General features: G+C 38.3%; 1 protein-coding gene across 1 annotated transcript in view; it reads right to left on the reverse strand.

The window, feature by feature from the left end:
- Positions 1 to 21,024, reverse strand: part of LOC135989556 (cytochrome c oxidase assembly protein COX16 homolog, mitochondrial) — a 51,026-nt gene that overhangs the window by 14,620 nt on the left and 15,382 nt on the right. The window contains exon 3 of the mRNA XM_065636469.1: positions 580 to 642. Coding sequence (XP_065492541.1) covers positions 580 to 642 — 63 coding nt within the window. The remainder of the gene's footprint in view (positions 1 to 579; positions 643 to 21,024) is intronic.

Here is a 21,024-nt window from a genome sequence, read left to right on the forward strand (position 1 = left end):
TTTGCAGGCCTGAAGATTTATGAAACTCTGGATATTAAACTGGCCAAACCAGTCATTTTGGAGCTCAGTAATATTTGAAGAAAATGCATTGTTAAGGAAAGAGTGAAATATTTCTCTCTAAAATTTTCTGAATAGTGAAAAAGGAATAGCTGTTGTTTGAAAGATACACATACGTTTCAGAAGCAGGAAATAACAGAAAGCATGTCAAGCACATTGTTCTGTAATTTGGTCTAAAGATCATAAATACTCATGCAGTGGAATTCCTGACGTACACGTATACACATTCCATCTAAGGCCAACATCAGCTCTACATTTACAGAGTAGGTTAACCACAGAAATAGTGGAATTTATTTGTACCACTGTACTTGGCACCTGGACATCAAAGTAAAGCTGTGTTAAGAAAGAGGTACTGCATGTTCAAAAACCTTTCTTTACATAAAACCTTGTTTTTATTGGACATCAGTGAGCCAAAGGCAGATGGCTGATCTAATTTTAGTTAGGGACAGATACAACCCACTAGTGGCCATGGTAATCAAGGGTAGCCAAGGTTATGAGCCCCAAGCAACAAATTTATTTTACCTCATATTCAGATTCCAGTGTTACAGTGTTCTGTTTTAATTTTTCTTTCAAAGCTGGATCAACCTGCAAGATAAACAAAAATACAGTAAAAATGTTTGCTTTTAAGAATTTTTTAAAATAAATCCTAACCCCAAATAAACTAAATATTGGTACATGCAAACCCTCCTTTCCTCTAAATGAGTTTATGTGTTGTTTGTTCAGATACCAGGATGATGAATACAGTACAAGAATTGGGCTGAAAAGAGACCAGTCAACAGCCAAACTTTTCAAATTAAAAAGGAAGCACATTTGTAACTAGCTCTGCCCCTTCATTACCTTAGATACTTAAATCTGTAACTTTTGTTTGAAACTGTCCAACTAGACAAAGCCTTAAACAAACGAAACAAGACCGACCAAGAAAGAGAAAATTGCGATCACATTACATATTTTACTCCTGAATGTTGTGTTCGGTACATAGGTATAAAACATATTCTGTTTTTCAAAGCCTAAGCATGAGTCAAACTTCCAATTTTCTGGTGAACACACAGCTCTTTACTCGTTTTGATTCTGTACCGACAGTGCTGGAGATTCCTGCCAACTTTCAGAGAAGTTTGTTCAAAGAAAAAAAATCTAAGAACAGACATGTCAGTGAACCACAGCAGATGCATTCCACATTTTAACAGCTTCTGCGCCCAGAAGCAGTTATGTTTATCCCTCCTTTTACTAAGTAACATCTGTCTCCCACAGGCTTAGGAGTAGAAGCAAAAGGGAAAAAGATAATTAGCATTCTTCATGCTTAGAGAAACTATTTTATGTTCTCCTCAAACAGATATAAGCCACATATGCAGTAGTAAGACATAGTCTTTAGGCTAATCAATTAAAATATCAAATGAATCTACCATGAGAAAACATTCTCAATTTTAGACCTTAAACACAACCAGTGTTCAACAAACCAGATGTGTTAGGAGACTGGTAATGTGTTTAGTTCTACATCCCTGGCACGCTAGTCCAGCTATGATTAGTTCAGTGAAAAAAAGTTGTTACTCTTAATTTGCTGCTTCTTGATCTCAATGGAAAGGGCTCAGTTTTCTTTGTCACAATCAACCTCAAATGTCTATAAGCAGTCTAGAAAAGAAAAAGCAGGGAATAAATATTACAGAATTTGCCTGGTTGTTGAGAAGATCCACCTTCAGATTCTGCCCCAATGCAAGCTCCTGAACCTCAGAGGTACTAAAAATACACACCTACTATCTGTACTGATGAGGATTGCTCTGAAGAATTTCCCTAGGCCATAATGTTCCCCTCGGTTACAGACACTGCCTGCTAGTTAGTATGCAGCCTGTGAGACCTCAGTTCCTAAGGATGCTCAGACTGGCAAGTCTAACACCATCTGTGCATGGCCAGAGGTTCTATTTCCTTATCTGATCAGAGATCTGGCCATAGAAATACACGAATTTATTTGCAACTTCCAGACTCATTACACTTGGGAACTAAGCCAAAACATCTAAACTGGTTAGAGTTTGTACAGGATACAGCTCCCACCTTCTTTTTAATTAAAAAAAAAAAACCCTTGTAAAACAAGGTACTGTCTCTGCACTGGCCCTCGACATCAAATAAAAAATGAAATGCTGCATCTCTGCCTTGGCATTCAAGGCCTCCACAGAACTGCCCCTCATTAAAGATGGATTGCCTCTCCCCTGTGACCATGACCTCCAACAACAGCCGTGCTTCATTAGAACAACGAACCCATCCATCACACGGCAAGAAATGCAAACTCTTTGGGCAGTCAGACAGGCTTTGGAGCTCGCTTTCACAGAGATAAGAGTGATCGTGGATCCTACCGTATTCAAAACTAAAAGCAAACACTATTTGTTATGCCTGGTGTTCTCACAATACACATATGGACGAGGGGAAATAAATGCTCCAGCAAGTAAAGAAGCAAGCGAGTTTTATATCCTCCTATATTTTCCCTTCATTTAATAATAAGACACATGGGATAACATGATTGCAGCAGCATTTTCACTTAATTAATCACAGCCAGAATTTAACTTACAAAGACAGCTCAATATCCCCATTATCAAGTTTTATTTTAGCAATTTTTTGCCTGTTTGTTTGATGCGGGGTGTTTGCATGGCCACATTTGTGTAAGGTAAAGGGCAACAAGCAGTGAAGTTAATGCTGCTTCTCCTCCCTTCCAGGCCCTTCTGTCCTCAGACCTCCTTGTGTCCTCACTCTTCCCCGTCCACATAAAGGGAGAAGACCAGCTAGAACTGGGACACAGCATCCCAGTACTCACAACTGTTTGATGCTGTAGCTGTAATATTGACAAAAATGAAGAAATTAAGGACGTGAGTTGAAATTTCTCAGGACAAAAAGTTATCCTGTAAATGAGAAACGAAGAGAAACTGCTGCTTCTTTAGAAGCAGGAATTTTATTCAGAAAATTAACTCAAAAAAAAGAGTAGTTATACCATGTTTTGAGGGCAAACTATACACACAGCAGGCACACGAAGACTTAAAGTCCACTCTGTAGAACATGTTATTTTGCTTGAAGTTCCACACACAATAAAGGGAGCAAATATATATTTCCTCTTATCTTTACCTTTTTACTCCCTACATACTTACCCATGTAGAATAATTTAAACAAGTACTCAACCTCACACAGAAATTGAGTCATCTGCACGTTCTAAAGCCTTGATTCCAAACCCCTGCTTTTCAGGTGCCAAATGGAGACAGATGGATTACAAATTGTTTACAGAACCAATACAGCAGTTGGGAAAAAGTATATTATAAAGTTCTGTTTCCACAGTGTTTGTACCATGCTGCACGGTCTTCACGACAGCAAAAAGAACAAAGAAAGGAAAACAGAATGGTGCTATTTTCATTCTGAAAAGGCAGACGAACATAAATATGAGCCGCGATCACAGATCATAACCAAGGAATGCTTAAAATGTGGGCAGAGCCAGGAAAGTGTTCATGCCAAAGCAGTAGCTCCTTTGTATCACACATCTGCTGGAAGATCCAAACACAAACACACACATTTTGCTTCCATGATGCCCGTTATGCCAACACACTTACTGCCAAATGAGCTAGAAGTATTCAGCTATGTACTAGCAAATGAATCATCAGCTAAATTTTGAATACAAATCCCTATTAGTAAATATGATGAGGGCAGCAGACAAAGTCCAAGTGCCATAACAGCCTGGCAATGTCCTCTGCACCGTTATTTAGGAGGCGGGAAGGAACAGAAAACAATATTCCTTTACACTAAAGGACTCCTCCTTGTCAGGCAAGATCTCAGATGCTCCTTTAAGATCCACTTATATTCAAGCTTTGTCTTTAAATATGGAATTCAAAGATGTGTGGACTTATAATTACAGCATAACTTCATATTAAATTATTACTGAAAATCTATTGAAATACTTAAAGCAAGTATTCAGACAGTTTTCATGAGATGCCAGGCTTCAAAACCAATACTGCAAGTATCATTTGTCAAGGTTTTACTATATTTTTTTTCTGGGGTGTGGGTTTTGTTGTTGTTTGCCTCTATCTTTGTTTTGGTTTTAGGGGGTTTTTTTGTTTGTTTGTTTTTTTCCTATGTAGCACTTGTGGCAAAAACGAATGAAACATTCCAGTACTATTCAATCTATTCATCACTGACTTGGATGAGGGAATAGAGTGCACTGTCAGCAAGTTTGCTGATGACACCAAACTGGGAGGAGTGGCTGACACGCCAGAAGGCTGTGCTGCCATCCAGAGACCTGGACAGGCTGGAGAGTTGGGCGGGGAAAAATTTAATGAAATATAACAAGGGCAAGTGTAGAGTCTTGCATCTGGGCAGGAACAACCCCAGGTTCCAGTATAAATTGGGGAATGATCTGTTAGAGAGCAGTGTAGGGGGAAGGGACCTGGGGGCTCCTCAGGACAGCCTCCGGCAGAGTAGACAGAGACAAAGAAGGCATTCAGTAACTCTGCCTTCTCTGTATCTTCTGTCACCAGGGTACCCACCTCATTCGTCAGTGGGCCTACGCTGCCTCTGGTGTTAGTTTTATCTGCCATGTGTTCAAAGAAGCTCTTTCTGTTGTCCTTGACCCCTCTTACCAGGTTGAATTCTAAGGAGGCCTTAGCTTTCCTAGTTGTCTCCCTACATCCTCTGACAACAGCCTTATATTCTTCCCAAGTGGCCAGCCCCTCCTTCCATGATCTGTAAACTCTCCTCTTCCACTTGAGCTTACCCAGCATTTCCCTGTTTAACCACACAGGTCTCCTGGCTCCCTTCCTTGACTTCCTACATGTCGAGATGCTCTGATCTTGAGCTTGGAAGAAGCAGTCCCTGAATGTTAACCAACTATCTTGGGCCTCTTTACCTTCAAGCAGCTTTGCCCACGGGATTTCCCCCAGCAATTGTTTGAAAAGGCCAAAGTTTGCCCTGCTGAATTCCAGGGTTGCAATTCTGCTTGCTGTTCTGTTCCTGCCACACGAGATCCTGAACTCCACCATTTCATGGTCGCTGCAACCAAGGCAGCCCTCAACCTGTACTGCTTTTCTACCCTGTCCTCCACAAATTAATATCCCCCTGAGAAAGATTTCAGCTTTTACTTTTGAAATGGGGAAGGATGATAGCTTGGATGTAATGAACATGAATTAAACTTTTTTTTTTTCATCTGCTCACATCAGCATAAATCAAGGGGACAAAATTGTCCTGCAGGATCCACAACACAGGCCACAAAATGACTCCTTATATTAAATTCTTCATTTTGCTCTCCCCACCCATTTTTAAAGTAAACCAGAGCCACCAGTTCTGGCTCTCCCAATACAATATCTTATTTGAAAACATTTACCATATACCTAACTGCTCTAAATGGAAAAATCAGCAATCTTGTGTGGATCAGCCAACTCTCATCTTCCTTGAGAAGACTCCCACAAATGTTACAAAAGTCTGTGTCATATATATTCCAAATTGTGGTTTATGAGCAGAGTGAGAAGCTGTAGACAAGAGAGGATAAATCCCAGGACTCATGAAGAACAGTGTAAACAAGAGCCAAGCTGAGAGCTGCTCTAATTAAGGAATTAAAGGAACCAAGCTTGTAGAGGTTGTAAAGTACAAAGGTTGTACTTGTGCCAAATTGTCTGGCACACAGTCTTCGGTAACAGAGAAGGGCAAGGCACAACATACCATTTCATGCAACTTCATCCACGACATCCTTTAACTACATTATTTATCATATTTAATACATGAAAAAGACTTGGTAAGGCTACTGCATATTCTTGGATAGGAATACTTCCGAACACTGGAGAGACAACTGAGACTAGATGCAAAACCTAGCTTTGTGTTCTTTGACTCTTTCCTAAGATCTGCATAGAATACAGACAGTTAAACAAAAAAATATTTCACCCAGACTCTAACAGAAATCAATGCAGACATTTCCAAAGGAACAACATAAAATGTTATTACAGCAGCAGTTCCCAGAGTTACAGTACATGGTGCACCAGTGATCTCTCAAAATCCAAATCTTCTACTTGCTTCCAGATGGATCAAAAAAATCTCAAACTCTGAACCATACATTTTCACATGATAATGCCATGGGAAACGCAATTAAGTTAAAGGCTAGTATGACGACCAAACCATACCACACTTCAGAAAGCACTTAAACATATCTAGATTTCTCATATATAAGGTCATCAAAACTAACAAGGGTTCTACAGCTTTCAGTTCCAAGAAGAAGGTACTCAAGCATTTAATCAGTGATTTGTATGCACATTTATTTATTTGATTTATAAAACATAAATTAGTGCCTTAAACCTTAGCTCTGAGCATGCCAACATAAATTTCACTTCACAGTAGAATTCAGTGCAAAAACTGTTTCTTCCAGTAGAAAATAAAATATTCCAACAGAGAAAAACAAACAAAACAAAAAACAACCAAAAAACCACCACCAACAACAAAAAAACCCCACCAAAACAAAACCACAAAAACTTATCAAAACGAAAAACTAACAAAAAACCAACCAAATAAACAAACCCAACAAAACAACAAAAAAACAACCAACAAAAAAAAACCCCAACAACAACAACAACAACTCAAAACGCAAGTCCAGAACCAACAGCAAGACTCTTGGTGTTTTTGAAAGGTCCCTGCAAGGAAAAGCAATTTTTGCAGCCTGCATAAAGATGAACCAGTTCTAAGTACAGACCCAAACTCACCTCTCAAAGTCAGAATGGCAGAGCTCTCCAATACAGGATCTCACAGCTGGCATTCCTGCACTTTGCTACGTCTTGGTTTCCCTGCAACCCACTAGTACAAAGGGAAGAACTTGCTAAGTATTCCGCGAAGTTTTTCCCAAATTTCCTTTTTACTTTCTTCCAAACAAGAAACAGAAGTGTATGACCTCCCAGGTGAAATGGACAGAACACGCTGAAGATTCATGGTGTAAACTATGCAAGAAAGGCAGAAGTGGTTCAGCCTGACTTACTATCAGACCATGCATTTATTTATCATCACAGAAAGGGGTGCAAAGTAAGGCAACAGCACGTTCCTTCCTGTGGGCCAAAAAAGATTCTAAGCCTGGAACAAGAGTTGCAGAATTTGCTGAGTCAGCCATCACAAAACATTGACAGAGAAAACTGCAAGAGGAATTAAGTTGTCTGTTTTAAAAACATTAAGAGACAATTTCTCAAGGTGCCCTTGTAAAGCCTCTTTAGAATGCTATACTTGTCCTGCCACCTGAACGTTGTAAAGTACAGGACATAAACCAAACATCCTTAAGGTACCAGTTCAGAAAAACGAAATGTTACATAAAACAGTACTTTAAAAATTCCTTTTCTTCTCCTCAATGTGTGGGCATAATTTATGAAAAATTAATGAAATCTACTGAAAGACTTTAAGCTCTTAAGTATCACTTTCATCATACCTTAACTTACACCCAAGCTCTTTGCAATGTTTTAACAAACCTCTCAAAATTCCTTATAATGTGTCTGCTGATATATATATTTGAAATTTACATTTTCAAATGCGTTTTCTGCATATTTCAGTTAACCCATCACCATGTTGTTTAGCTACTATTAGTACAGCATTAATCAATGTATGCAGAAGTCAAATTCTAATATGAAAAATGTCAAACTCCTGCATTCAGAATCATGTGATCTTCAGTGGCAAAAGCAAAAGCTTTTACTTTGAATAAAAGTTGCGCAAATACAAAAGGAACTTATTTAAGAGCTCTTCAATATTTACTGAAGAATGATTTGCTGTATCCAAATTATAGTGTTAATTGGTTTCACCTGCACCAACTTCCTGAGAGTAATGGACTGAAAGCACCCCTAAGGTATCTGTAAAGATTCACATAGTGTGAGTTTGTGATGCCAGTATTTAGAGAAAAAACAACTTTTTGCCTCGAAATGGAACATACTTAACAGCTAGAAATAATAAAGACAAAATACAACTCTTGGATGCAACCCCTGCAGAGTCAACATTTTTAATCATATTTTTAAAACAATGCTTTTTAATGGCTATGTACCTACTACGCAAGTTAAAGCTGGAAAACAAGTGCAAATATAGTTTAAGCTTTTCCTTATCGCTCTTTTAGTCTTATCCTAACTCTGGACAGAACCAACCTCTTTGTGATAACCCCAAAAAACAGAAAGGTCACGTAAGTTTCTGTTAAATGCAAGTAACTTCAAGAGCAAAACTGAGAATTGGCAGTTGAAGCCAGCGTGCAAGCAGTCAGTCTTCCTCTCCTCGTCATCTTTTCACTGCTGTATGACCAGACAGAAGACGACTGGAGAGGGTGTCCTCTGTAGTTCTGTGCTTCAGCAGAAATACCTGTGTTCAGGTGTTCACTGACTGCTCAATTAGGCTTGTCCTACTCAACTAGTCCTCGTAGCAGCTTACTTTAACAACATAGCAAAACCAAAGGCACCATTCAAGATCTAAACCACTATCTTTCGCTTGGCGTCTCAGTTCAGAAACACAAAGGAATTCATTTAAAGGGAAAAGCCTACCTATCTCATGAGAGACCAAACCTTAAAGCTTCAATAAAAGCACTGAGGTGTCAATGTAACAACAACAAAAAAAAAAACCAAAAAACCCCAAACCCAGAAAAACCCAACCAACCTTCTCACATAGGAACAGACACAGGCGACTCTTCAAATGTTTTATAAATATCCAATACAGTTAAAAGAATGCACAAGCCCACTCACAGATTAGGAATGCTTTCCTTAACCAAACTTAAATGTATACAGTTATATATGCATTTCTTAATTTTCTAAATGTTTCTTAAATTTCTAAATGTTAATGCCTAAGCCCCGTCTTGAGCCATGTGAAAATACACTTGCTACCTTCACACAAACAAGTCCAGTTTTCACAAACCAACAGCAATAAAATATACATTGAATTTTTTACTGACTCAAAATGATCAACAGTTTAAAACAAAACCAAAAATCTGCTGGTTTTTAACACTTAAAATTGTTTTTAATTGTTTTTAAATGTCATTTCGATTTATAATACGAATCTCAAAACTTTCTGTAAGTACTGAAACAAATTTTGACTTCATGTCTACTTGAACAGAAATAATTTTCAGAATTCAGTGTGAAATGATCAAAATTGCTTTCATTGTTCTGAAACTACATTTCTACAAATAAATTATCAAGAAACTCCCCAGCTACCAAATTCTAATAACTGCCATCCTAAATCTGCATGTGTTAAAGGAACTAACACTTCTCATTCTACAGTTCACATAGGATTTAAGTAAAAATACTTTCCACACTGACATCTAGTGAAGTTTTGCAGTAAGAAGAAAAAGATCTATTCTAATGCTTTCCACTTTCAGAGAGCATCTCATCATCAAATTACCTATATTTTAGGTTACTAGAATTAGCAACACATTAGTACATCATGCACTATTTTCTCTTGAAAGATATTTTGCCACTCTTTTTAATAAACAACATGCTTACCTGCTAAAGGCTCAGACATTCTGATTAGAGAATTAGAGAATTAGAGAGTATTATAATGATAAGATGTGGTGTAATTCAATTTACAACGTGAGTAGGAAAGTTACTGTTTCCCTATTATGTCATATGTACTTGTAAAGGCTAAACATCCAACACTGACAAAACAATTCTACCAAATTCAGTGGGAACTATGAATGCAAAATATTTTAATTCATACATTTTAGATATTGATAAGAAAAGTCATCTCTCTGTGTAGTACCCAGAAAGCTTGTAATCCTACATTCTCTCTGTAGTCAATGAAGAAAGAGAGGTTCCTCTGGGAATACCTAAATTAGTCTCCTGCTCTGAATCATCCCAGAGCTTAGGCCCAGAGGCTTTATGAACAGCACACAGTCTTTGAGGGTGCCAAAGTGGAGGGACTGTCAGGGAAAGCCTGTGAATTTCTTGACCGCACAGCTGCCCCTCTGCTCACACAGGACAATGTACCAAACACCATCTCAGATACCTTCCACCCTCCCTGAGCTCTGCTCCAGGGAGACAAGGCGCTATGGTGTAACAACTACAACGTTAATCCCAGCACTCATTAAGGTTCTAAAGGCAAAGCCTCATTTTTATGCTTCATCTAAAAAAGGCAGTTAGTTAGGCACCACCTGACACAACGTACAGGAGGTTCAGTGCTGACTCTGCGAAAAACTTATCACCTATTGAATCACAAGTAAACCTATAAATGCTTTCTGCAGTGACAGATATTTGAAGAGACAGATTATGCATTTTCCCCTCTCATTAGTGGTTGTACTCCAGATCTGAGTTTGGGCTCTCCTTTTTCAGACTGCCGCATTGCTGTAGTTTACAACAGAACCAATTGATTTGGGCCTTTCTAGCATCAAAACACTAAGGAGAAGAAAGGGAAGGTCCATTTAGACAGAGATCATGCTCAAAACAGAAACATTCTGGGGCAAAGGGTTTTCAACGCTTTCTTGGTAAAAACCATAGTGATCTACAAGTCCAGAAGTACAGAAAATGCTGATCTAGGGACCGGGACACCAGTACTTCTGTTTGAGCTTCAATCTGCTGACACCATGGCTATTGGCTTCACCAGATGAGTCTGGAAAGATAGATGTTTTCTGGTGCTTGAGCGAGGTGAGGGGAAAACCAGCTGGATATTGAATTATATTTTGGCTAAAAGCTGCCTGAAGCTAAATTATACACTTGTAATCACTTCAATTGCAAGGCAAAAATACTAGTAATTAATTGTGGCAATGTGACAGGATTTAAAGCAACCAAACAGAATTCTTGGTAGTATATAAAATGTAAAAATCTGAAAGCTGTCAACATTTTATGTACTGAAATTAGTTCATCTTGCAATGGCATCAGAATGAGTTTCTCTAATTAATAACCTCTTCTTCATCTGAATCTAATCTTGACAACAGAAACACTATCAAGAATTATGAAAAGAAAAAATGACTTCTGTTTAAAACAAGGAACTCTTAATACTTGCACTCTATTTTGTATTTCATCCCAGAGAAACTCAATAATCTGAGTGAAATCTGGCAAATGTCCAGGTTTCTCCAGATACAGCCCTTTTTTCCCCCACACAGAAATTGTATCCTGGCAAAAAAAAAAAAAAAAAAGAAAAAAAAAAAAAAAGACAAGTTTGGCCATTTGTTTGGAATTTCCCAATGCTGGACAGCATAGCAGCATAGGCAGGTAGTAGCTCTAATGCGGCTGCTTGATGCTTGGAAATCCTAAAAAATGTACATTCACTGGGACTTTTGTGCACGTGAAAAAGAGTTACCTTGCGTGCAGAACAAACCTAGCATGCTCCCTCTACTGAGTACTCCCGAGCAAGACATGCCACATAGGATCCAAATTCTGTCCTGAATTTCCTGGACATGAGAGCCCTCACATGAGGCACTGACTCTAAAGCAAACTTCTAAATGCATCCACAACTTGCATACACATATGAGAATGGTGGAACACCACATAGGGTCACCAAGGTATCTACTAGTTTAAGATAGGTAAATAGCAATGGGTACATACATGTTAGTACACATATGTGAAGATTCAGAACTAGATTTACAGGGGCCTAGCATCTGGCTGTGCAGCAAAATCCACAGCCTGAATTAGACTTCTGGAATAATGAAAAAAAGAGAGAAAATATTTAAATGCTTAGAAAGGGGATACACATTGGGCAGCAATTAGAGCAGCAGTTACTACACACAGACAAGAGGAAAGGCTGAAGAGTTCGTAAGGACTAGACAATGTATCCTGAGATTCAAGAAGATACTTCCTTCCAGTTAGGATTCATTACCTTTAGCCATCTCGGAGTGAGGTGGACCAGGTTTTCTTTGTTTGTTTCAAAGCAAAAGAACAACTCCCTCATTTCTGAGAAAGAACAATGCCCTGACAAAAGGGGGGGCAGCTTCAAGATGTTTAATATTGAATACCCATTTGATAAAAACACAGAAATTCTCAATGGCATAGGAATTAAAAACCAGGTTTCCCCTACTTCACATGTACAATCCAGGTCACAACCACATTTTTTCCCTCATTCTTCCAGTTTCTTGACTACATCGTACAGAAAGGAGTTTCAAAAAGGAAAGCTGGTAATGCCTGTAGCTCCAGGCAATCTACGAATTTAGGGTTACCGCATGTTGCCCAGAGGAAGGAGATGTGCCTTGAAACTCTCACCCACAGGCTGGGTACCTGCCCTCTAGCTGAACCAGCAGGTCCCGGGAAGTAGCATCCCCACTTCTGCAGCCATCGTGTGGGAAACCTCACCAGTTCTACACAACAGCTGACTTAGCAGCACTCACATCTCAGCTAACACAGATTGAGGAACATCTATTTAATGAAGCCTAAAAGATTTTCTATATATTTAACAGATATCAAGCTATGCAGCACCATGAAAACTAAGGTACCAGAGAGCTTGGCCAAAAGCAGAATTTTAGGTACGCAAAGGATTTTGAGTCCAAAAGTGAAACACATCCAGATTGCTGCAGAATGGACGTTTTTAAGAATCAAAGCCTTAGATCTAGACAGATATAAAGCCCCTGAAATTTTAAATCAATTTTTCTAATCTTCATAAAAAGCACAAGACCTGTCTGCGTCACAGAGACATGGCATTTCTGATTCAATGGTGTTTATTAATGTATTCTACGCACAGGATATAACATGACATCCTGGTGTGGATGGCAGAAAAAAATCTGCAATTTTTTACAGTAGCAGTAACCACTGCATACGTGGAAACGTAAGGGCTTTCTTCACATAAAAAAAAAGAAAAAAAAAAAAGTGTGACAAGGATCCAGTGAAACACTTTGCCATGGAAACCTTGAATATTATCATTTAAGGTCTCTGGCCAAACTCAGTATCATTAACAATAGATTTTCATATTCATTGCCAAACAAATTATGCTGGCACAATATTACAAGATTGAAACTAAAGATTAATGTAAAAAACCAGATATTTCAAAGTTAAAAATTGGTACAGCTCTAATTCTTCATCAGTGAACACACATATTACCAAAATAATATTTGTATTACTGTTATTAACATCATCACATCCAGATTTAGTGACACTGTCCCAACTTTTAACAACCATGCTGTGATTTTGAGAGCCCATATCTGCTTCAGGTTATTAAGTTAAGTCTTCTGGTCTTGACAGTCTCCTGGTTTCATCAGAACAGGCTGGATGGCCTTGGTCTCATTTTTTTCAACTTGATACAAGACGGTAAGTGTGGGCAGGTGTGGACAATACCTCAGCTTCAGGTTGTTTTACAGCTGCTTGTGGTGATGATAAGCAGTGGGTCTAGGTGGATTCCATCATTGGAAACCATTCAAAAGCATACACACAGCATCAGCCTCAGAATGGGGCAACAAAAAAACTTACTGAATCCCAGACTGATTCAGTATTTGTCTCTTACAGAAAAATGGTGGTTGATATGCTAAATGGAAAGGATGTCTGGAAAAAAAAAAAAAGGTACACCTGTCTGGTATAATTGCAAATTCAGTAAGCAGCTTTTTAGAGACAAAGTGGGGAAGTCATCTAAGCTCAGGCAAAAGAGATTAGTTTTTCCTGAAATCAATGGAAAAACGTGAACCCATCACTAACAGCTGAACCTCAAAATCTTCAAGAATAGCACAGATAAAGAGCTCATTTCCATGCAGTCCCTCTGGACTGAACGGAAACAAGAAAGAAAACTAATGTCTGAACATCTGGTACCACCACAATACAGAGTATGTAAACTCTGCTACTCTTTCATTTCTGTGCCATATTGCAGGACTGAAATTACTACCTTGGATGATTCTGAACCATGGTCAAGAGATGTAACAAGCTCCAAATTCCCCCTGCCAACAAAGACACCATAAGGGCACCTGCTTAGCCATCAATCAGGAGCCAGGCTGTCTCACTTAACATCCAATTCTAAAACCCTCTACAAAGCAGGCTATGCTTGAAAGCAAGGTCTGCTTTAATTTAGTAAAATGCACTTCATTACATAAAAGACTGACAAAGATTTTTTTTTCCTCCTATAAGCAATCAGAAATGTATGCCTCTCACATTCTCTAAAGCACCAAACAACATTTCAGTGTATTATTTTCTTAATTTTTGAGGACCTAAGGCCAAGCTCATTAAAGAATTTAGTCTTTGAAAATCAACTAAATCTACTTACACAAAGAAATTAGCCAAAGTTTGTCTCCGTTAGACTTGAGACTCAGGCCAACCTGACCTGCCTAAGGAAAAAAAAAAAGAAAACAATAATCACCAACATCAATCCCTTGCCACACTGTGCTTGTGTAATTAGCTTACTGAAACAAATTAAACACATGAAGATGCATTTATAAATAAATGCTAAAAGGCTAGATGAGAAGACTTAATCATTCTTCCAAGTTCAGTGACAGACGCTAAAATGATTCCGTGTTACTTTGCAGACAAGTTTAGAAACGGTACCTTTCCAATCAAAAAAATTCCACCAGACACCAATTAAAGATATTTTGATTTGATTTTGTTCACACTCAAATTAAACAGGATCTTTTTTAATACAACCTCTTACGAAATCATGGAGGAAACTCTCTAGAATCACATAATACTTCAAACGCAAACAACAGATTAACTAAGGGTTCCTCTACCTTCAAGCCATCTGCTAGTTTGCCAATGAAGCTGCAGGGAAAGCATATTTAGGGCAGGCTTCATCTCACCTGATTTGAGCCATCTACACCAGGGGTGTCAAACTAATTTTCAAACCTTTGATTTGAACCATAAAGTTTCTATTTAGGCTCCCCCCACAGCTAGCTGAATAGAGAACAGCATTTCTAGAGAAAACTAATCCCACTTTAAGATAAGTGCCCCAAAACCTAACTCATCTGCACCTGAAGTTAGGCAGAGGTTTATCTCACCTATCATTCCCTGGTCAAATTGAATATAAATATATTCATACACTAAGGATGATACTCATCTCACTGAAATGTGGTAATAATAAAGTGTCAAGCTCAAGCTCTCTACTTTTCTGTCGGTCAAAAGAGAACATCTTTCTCAAGCATCTATTTTAAAATTTCCCTCTCAAACCATCTACATGGGCTGCCTGGATAGCTGCCTCAAACCAGGCATTTCATTTAAGACAATAGCAACATGAGCATGATGAATCCCTGACTCAGTGCACAGCACCACAAATATACATTTAGATTTAGCTGAGCAGATACTGAGTGTTTAAATTTTACTTCCTTAACTCTAATGATACAATTAATCTATTTAGAGTATTTTTAGTAATAACAGTGTCAATTTACATTGACCTTAGCACTGGTAGGAGGTGTTGGCACACCAGGAAATCTAAAGGATGAGTCTAAATCCATTTGGAGCAAAATCAAGCAGAAAGCCGGCAGAACACAGAAGATAACGGAGTGCATGGAATGAGCTGGGCTGGCAGCAATCGCATTAGGTCAATTAGTTGTCATTACAACAACCTACACCAGCATGTGCTTCACCAGCCCTGTCCAATGACTTGGCCTATCTAGATTTCTCCTTGAAACAGTGAAGTCAGTCAAGTTTTGGACAAATTTATGATCTTTGGGAACACCGAAGTGTAATATGATTTCAAACATGGAAGCTTATCCATTATGAACTGCAATGAAAAGTCAGTTGAACAATTTGGGGGCAGAAAGGAAAATACACACCTTTACATCCAGCTACAAATACTGTTTTCTATCTCGGTTAAATTCTTAGTATCTTTGATAGCTTTGCAAATAGAGCAAACACTGTTTTCTAACACAAATGCAGGTCCTCAAATAAGATAAACAAGACAGCTTCCAGTGAAGCAGCTCTACCTAGCACTAGTAGCTCACAATATGTTTAATGATGAGGACAATCTGCTGACATTCCGCAACCATAAGTAAAAAATAGCATTATTTGTAATTTTAAATGCTACAGACATACTCATAAGTTTAGGTGGTTCTGTTTTAAAATTTTCAGCTCATATGAAATACATTACTTAAAGGAAGAAAGTGATGTGACACAGAAACATGACAGATCGTTCAGAAACCATACTAACTTTACAGTAACCTTTAAAATTACATTTAATTCTGTAATGAATCTTTTTTGGGAAAAAAAAAAAAGAAACACACCCATACAAAAAAACCCACCACACACATACACAAAAACACCCCCACAGAACAAACCAAAAAAAACCAAACCAAACTTCTGCTTGGGCACAGAAATCCTATGCAGACTGAGTTAACAGGAAGGTAAAATAGAAGCAATAACCAACAGATAATTTTAGTTGTAATACTTCAGGGCATGCTTATGTGTGCACACCCTGCAGACATACCTGAGCTACTTTCCATAATAATGGAAATATTAATGTGCCAGCCAGCAACACAGCATAGTCTTGTCCAATCACTCACAAATTTATTCCCCTTTCTGGGTGAATGTTGCAACATAATTTAAACACAATGCTGCTGCAGTTGTCACCATCTCAACGGTTAAAAACAAACTGTAGTACGTCTGTGAACCAGAGTAATGTTTCAGCTGCAACATAAAAGCATTCTAACAGGCAGATATCACTTCTCAACTATCCATTTATAACAATGAGAAAATGCTGGACTGATTTCTTGGACCTTCCTGAAGCAAAAGCCAGTTATGTTCACCCCTGATATGAAGGCCTCATGGAAACTCTCTGCTCCTGTTTCCTCCTGAACTATTTCACCCTGACCCAAAACACTTGAATTAATGGACCTCACCTGAGGAAATGTTTTTTAAATACTCACTTGAATTTAAATAATGCCTTTTATTTGAATTAATTAACTTTCCTGTTCCCTATGTAAAGTAGAGCAGCATTAATTATCTCCTTGAGATCCATGGAAGTTATTTAAATCACATGCTGCTGTGGGTCCCCTGACACCTGTTGTGAGCTTCAAGACACAGTGTTAATGGACAACACCAGGGAACCCCCAACAATATTCTAAAACTGTAATACTGAGTATAACCAACCAGTCAACACACTTAAATCACTATCAAACCCAATTATTTGGAAAGCTGTAAGCCAGTAAAATGTCAGCATCATAACTCAACATATTAACTTTCTTTTCTCTTCCACTCCTCATTCTTTTATTTTTCAAAGGACAGCAAGGCTTCCGGGATAACCCTCTATGCACTATATGAACTCTTCTTCCTAACTCTGAGGTCTGGGATTATAAAAGAAAGCTGAGATCCTCACAGTTATTTCCTGAGTTAGGACTTCAAGACGCCAAGTAAAAGCAAGAAATAAGAATTGACAATTGCAACACTAGCACCTTGCAAGTGTCTATAAGTGTCTCACAGGTCATTACATACCAGTCAACTGGTCAAAAAGCTTAGGTGAGGAGCTCAAAACACTGCCATTCCCTTTACAGGAATTTTAAAGGCAATCTACTCAGTCTGCATCAAGCAAGCTTTATGCTCATACACACTTACTAATGAGTGTGCTTCATACCACCACCATTGCTCCTTCTATAATCTCTCCGGGTTTAGTTTTATTGCTAATAGAGGATGGCGTTCTGAAAGAATAGGTCAAGTATTTTCATTTTCACTTGGATTTTAACTCCTGGAGTGTCATGCAATGGTCATACATATTTTAATGCACAACAGTTGATTCAATAGTAAAACTCATAGGAGAAAAGATTGAACTTCAGTCCTTTTGACTCTTCACTGACTCTACTTTTTGCCTCAGAAAGACAGAAACCATCATTATTCTCATTTCTTAGGATTCTATTTTTGGGGTGCACTCATTTGCATAGGACAAACGAAAAGTGAATGTGATCTACATAGTTTGTAAACACTAAAGAGGTCAGTATAGTAACACTGTCTACCTAATTCAGAACAAGAACTATTTGCAGATTTCAAAGGCTAATTGATGTTTTGTTTCCTGCCAAATGACCCAGCTTTCCTAGAAGTGCTCCTGCTGCATGTTACCCTGGAGGAACTTACTGACTCCTATTCCTCCCCATACTCTGAGAACCTGCCTCGCAAGAATACTTCTTCAAAGCCATTGTGGAGCTTACAAACTCTATTTTACTAGTCCAAATGTTTTGCTGACAGGCTGAAAGCCTAGATTTTCCCAGGTAGTTAAGATGTTGCTTCTCTTCGACACTCCACAGTAACTATCAGCCAATAGTACAGATTATTCCACATGTCCAAGATTCTTATATCCAAAATTAGATTTGAATCAGCAAGTCTCTACAATGCTTGAATGACAACAATGGGCACACAGTAAATAAAAATTATTATTACATACTTGAAAGGAAACGTTTTCTGTATATTTAATAGAAGTCACATTTTCTGTAAAAAACCTCTTTAAATAAGCATCTCTATTCAATTACATACACAACAAGAAGACAAAGAAAGGGCCTAGCTTTCCATTTGAGAATAAACGTGTTCGGAACGATGCCTATAGAAATCTACTCATTTCTTCGTATTAATTCCACAAGATTTTCTCGTAAGCATACCTGGTTTTCTATAACCAATTTTGATTTGCATAAATTCTTCCCAGAAAAGGAGCAATTACCTAACCTAATGATTTCTCCATTAATGGACATTTCGGCAACAATAGATAATGGAGAGATGCCTGATTAGTTTCAGAAGATTCTGACTAGCATAAACAGGCATTTACATCAATAAGAGTCTCAGCGTAAATTGACTTTGAAAGCAGAACATTCAGTGTGCTGAGGGAATCTGCCTGATTTAGGTATTCTGAGTAAATTAAGGTGTACTCGAAATGTTTTTTTGCTTTTGCAAGAGATGGGCATATATAAAGCCCTGAGATCCAAAGATGCTATACTAAATTGATAAAATACCTGTTCTTGAGATGCTTATAGCCCCTCTCCAGCTGCACCTCTAGGCTCTGTCTCTGTCCTGCACATCAGATGAGCATTAGCCCAAGATCCAAAGCCACGGCCCAAATGAACAAGAGGACAGGATTGCTTTTGCAGCCCCTTCCCAGCCCCACTCCAGCTGCAGCTCCAGGCTCTGCCTGTCTCCCGATCCCAATCCGAGCCCCAGTCCAATGCATCACCACCAAACCGTACTCCCTCTGAAAAGTCCAAACCACCTTTTTCTCTTGAATTTTAATTCCTTTATCAAGGAACCTTCAAAAATTCTTCAAAAGCCAGTTTGACATTAATAACATAGGCATTACCACTAATGCAGATTTTGCTCATTAAACCACAAGAATACAAAGAGAAAGTGGCAGTTAACCCCTTAGTGACAGAAACACAGACACTAGTTGTACCATAATACTTCCTTCGAAATATCACTGTCAACTGAGAACTCGTTTAATAATGTAGTTTCCCTCTCAGCACAATGAGAACAGTTAGTCTGAAAAAGGAAAAGCACAAATGCTTTTGAAGGGAAGGAATCATAGTTTAGCATCTGAAATGTAGTAGAGACGTACCACAAAAGGATCATCTAAGTTCTGTCTACCTAGCAGCTGAATTAGCAAGAAAACATGTTTAGGAGTCATGCTTACAGAAGGGGGCATACTACAGTTTGCACGTCTTTAAAACATAATCAAAAAAGACAGGCACTCAGGTATTACAAACCCTAGCCTACTTTTGCATGGGTTGCTTCACTTTTTGCAACCTCAATTTTTTCAGCAGAAACATCAAAATAATAATCATGCCTTTTCTGACAGCAAGGCTATGAAGCTTAATTCATTTAAATTATGTGAAAGTCCTTTGAACTCCTTGTATCAAAAGTGTTATTTAATTAAACATTGTTATTATTCCAAATGAGCAACTGTAACAAAATATCCTATTTATTATTGCCTATTGCAATTTGCACGTAACTGCTCAACCCGCAAAAGAGCGCTTGTCCCAGTTCTGGTAAGGACTTACGCTAGTCAAAGTGTGTTATATGAGAAAAGCATATTCTACTCCAACGCAAAAACATTTTAACCAGTGACAAGCAGATGTTATGATTATCAGGATTTTAATAATGTTTTTAAATTACTTAGATTAATGTTATTTTCCTGAGTTTCATGTACATTTTAAACTAGGTTTGTTCTCTTTATCAGTTAAAATACATTCTAATTTCTTTTGATGTCCTCTTTGATGAACTAGAATGCTTCTTAATTCTGTTTTTATGGACATAGAAACAGAAACTAATGGAACACATTGCTTTGATTTGCCTGTCTACAAACAAGCCCAAAGTTGATGTTGCTAGTTCTCATCCAGTACTGCATTGTTCTTTATTGAAATTCCATCTATACTTTAATAAAATAATAATGAAAAACACAAAAGAGATGCTGCAGAATTAAGTAATACTGGTCAGAGAAGAATCCAGATGTCCTCTTTTAGCTTCTGAGAGATTAAGAACTCCAGGGTGTAGTAGCTTCCCCTCAGAGCTTTCACGTACTACTGTCTAATTCGATGATGTTTCACTTGATTAGAAATGCTGGGACAAGAAGCCACATAAATCTGAATGAGCACAACTATTACCAGGCTTTATCCCCGGTCTCCAGTCACAGTGCAGATCATGGAGGCCAAATGTAATTCACCGAGTACGAATCTGACCAAAAAACTGACAGAAACACAACAGGCAAATTGTTGCCCCTATTGTGATCCCCATCTGGTTGGACAAAAACTGAAAAGGCTCCAACCAGTCCTAAAAGCTCGGGACTGATAGAAAATAACTACCCATAAGACAGCACTCAGAAAACATCTCTAAGGTAACTCTCGGCTGTCTATGGGCTATGTCAAATAGCAGACTGAGCAGGAGTGGGCTACACAGCACTTCGAAGACCACAGTTAGGTGTGCAACACAAGGAACAATGAAGAATTATTAAAGTAATTTAGATAGCCCACAACGAGTCTCTAAGACAAAGCACGGGGGTCTCCAAACTCTCAGAGCTCAAGATCTCAGAGATGTGACCACAGCAGAAAGCCACAGTGTCCAGAGTCTTACACGAACATTTTTTTATATAAAGTGCCATACAGTCTTCAAAAAAGCTTCATGTCACCTGCAAGCCAGCAGCACTGAGACCAGAAAGCTTCTGTAT

Source organism: Caloenas nicobarica, chromosome 5 (genome assembly GCF_036013445.1).
Source record: "Caloenas nicobarica isolate bCalNic1 chromosome 5, bCalNic1.hap1, whole genome shotgun sequence".
Classification (NCBI taxonomy): Eukaryota; Metazoa; Chordata; class Aves; order Columbiformes; family Columbidae; genus Caloenas; species Caloenas nicobarica.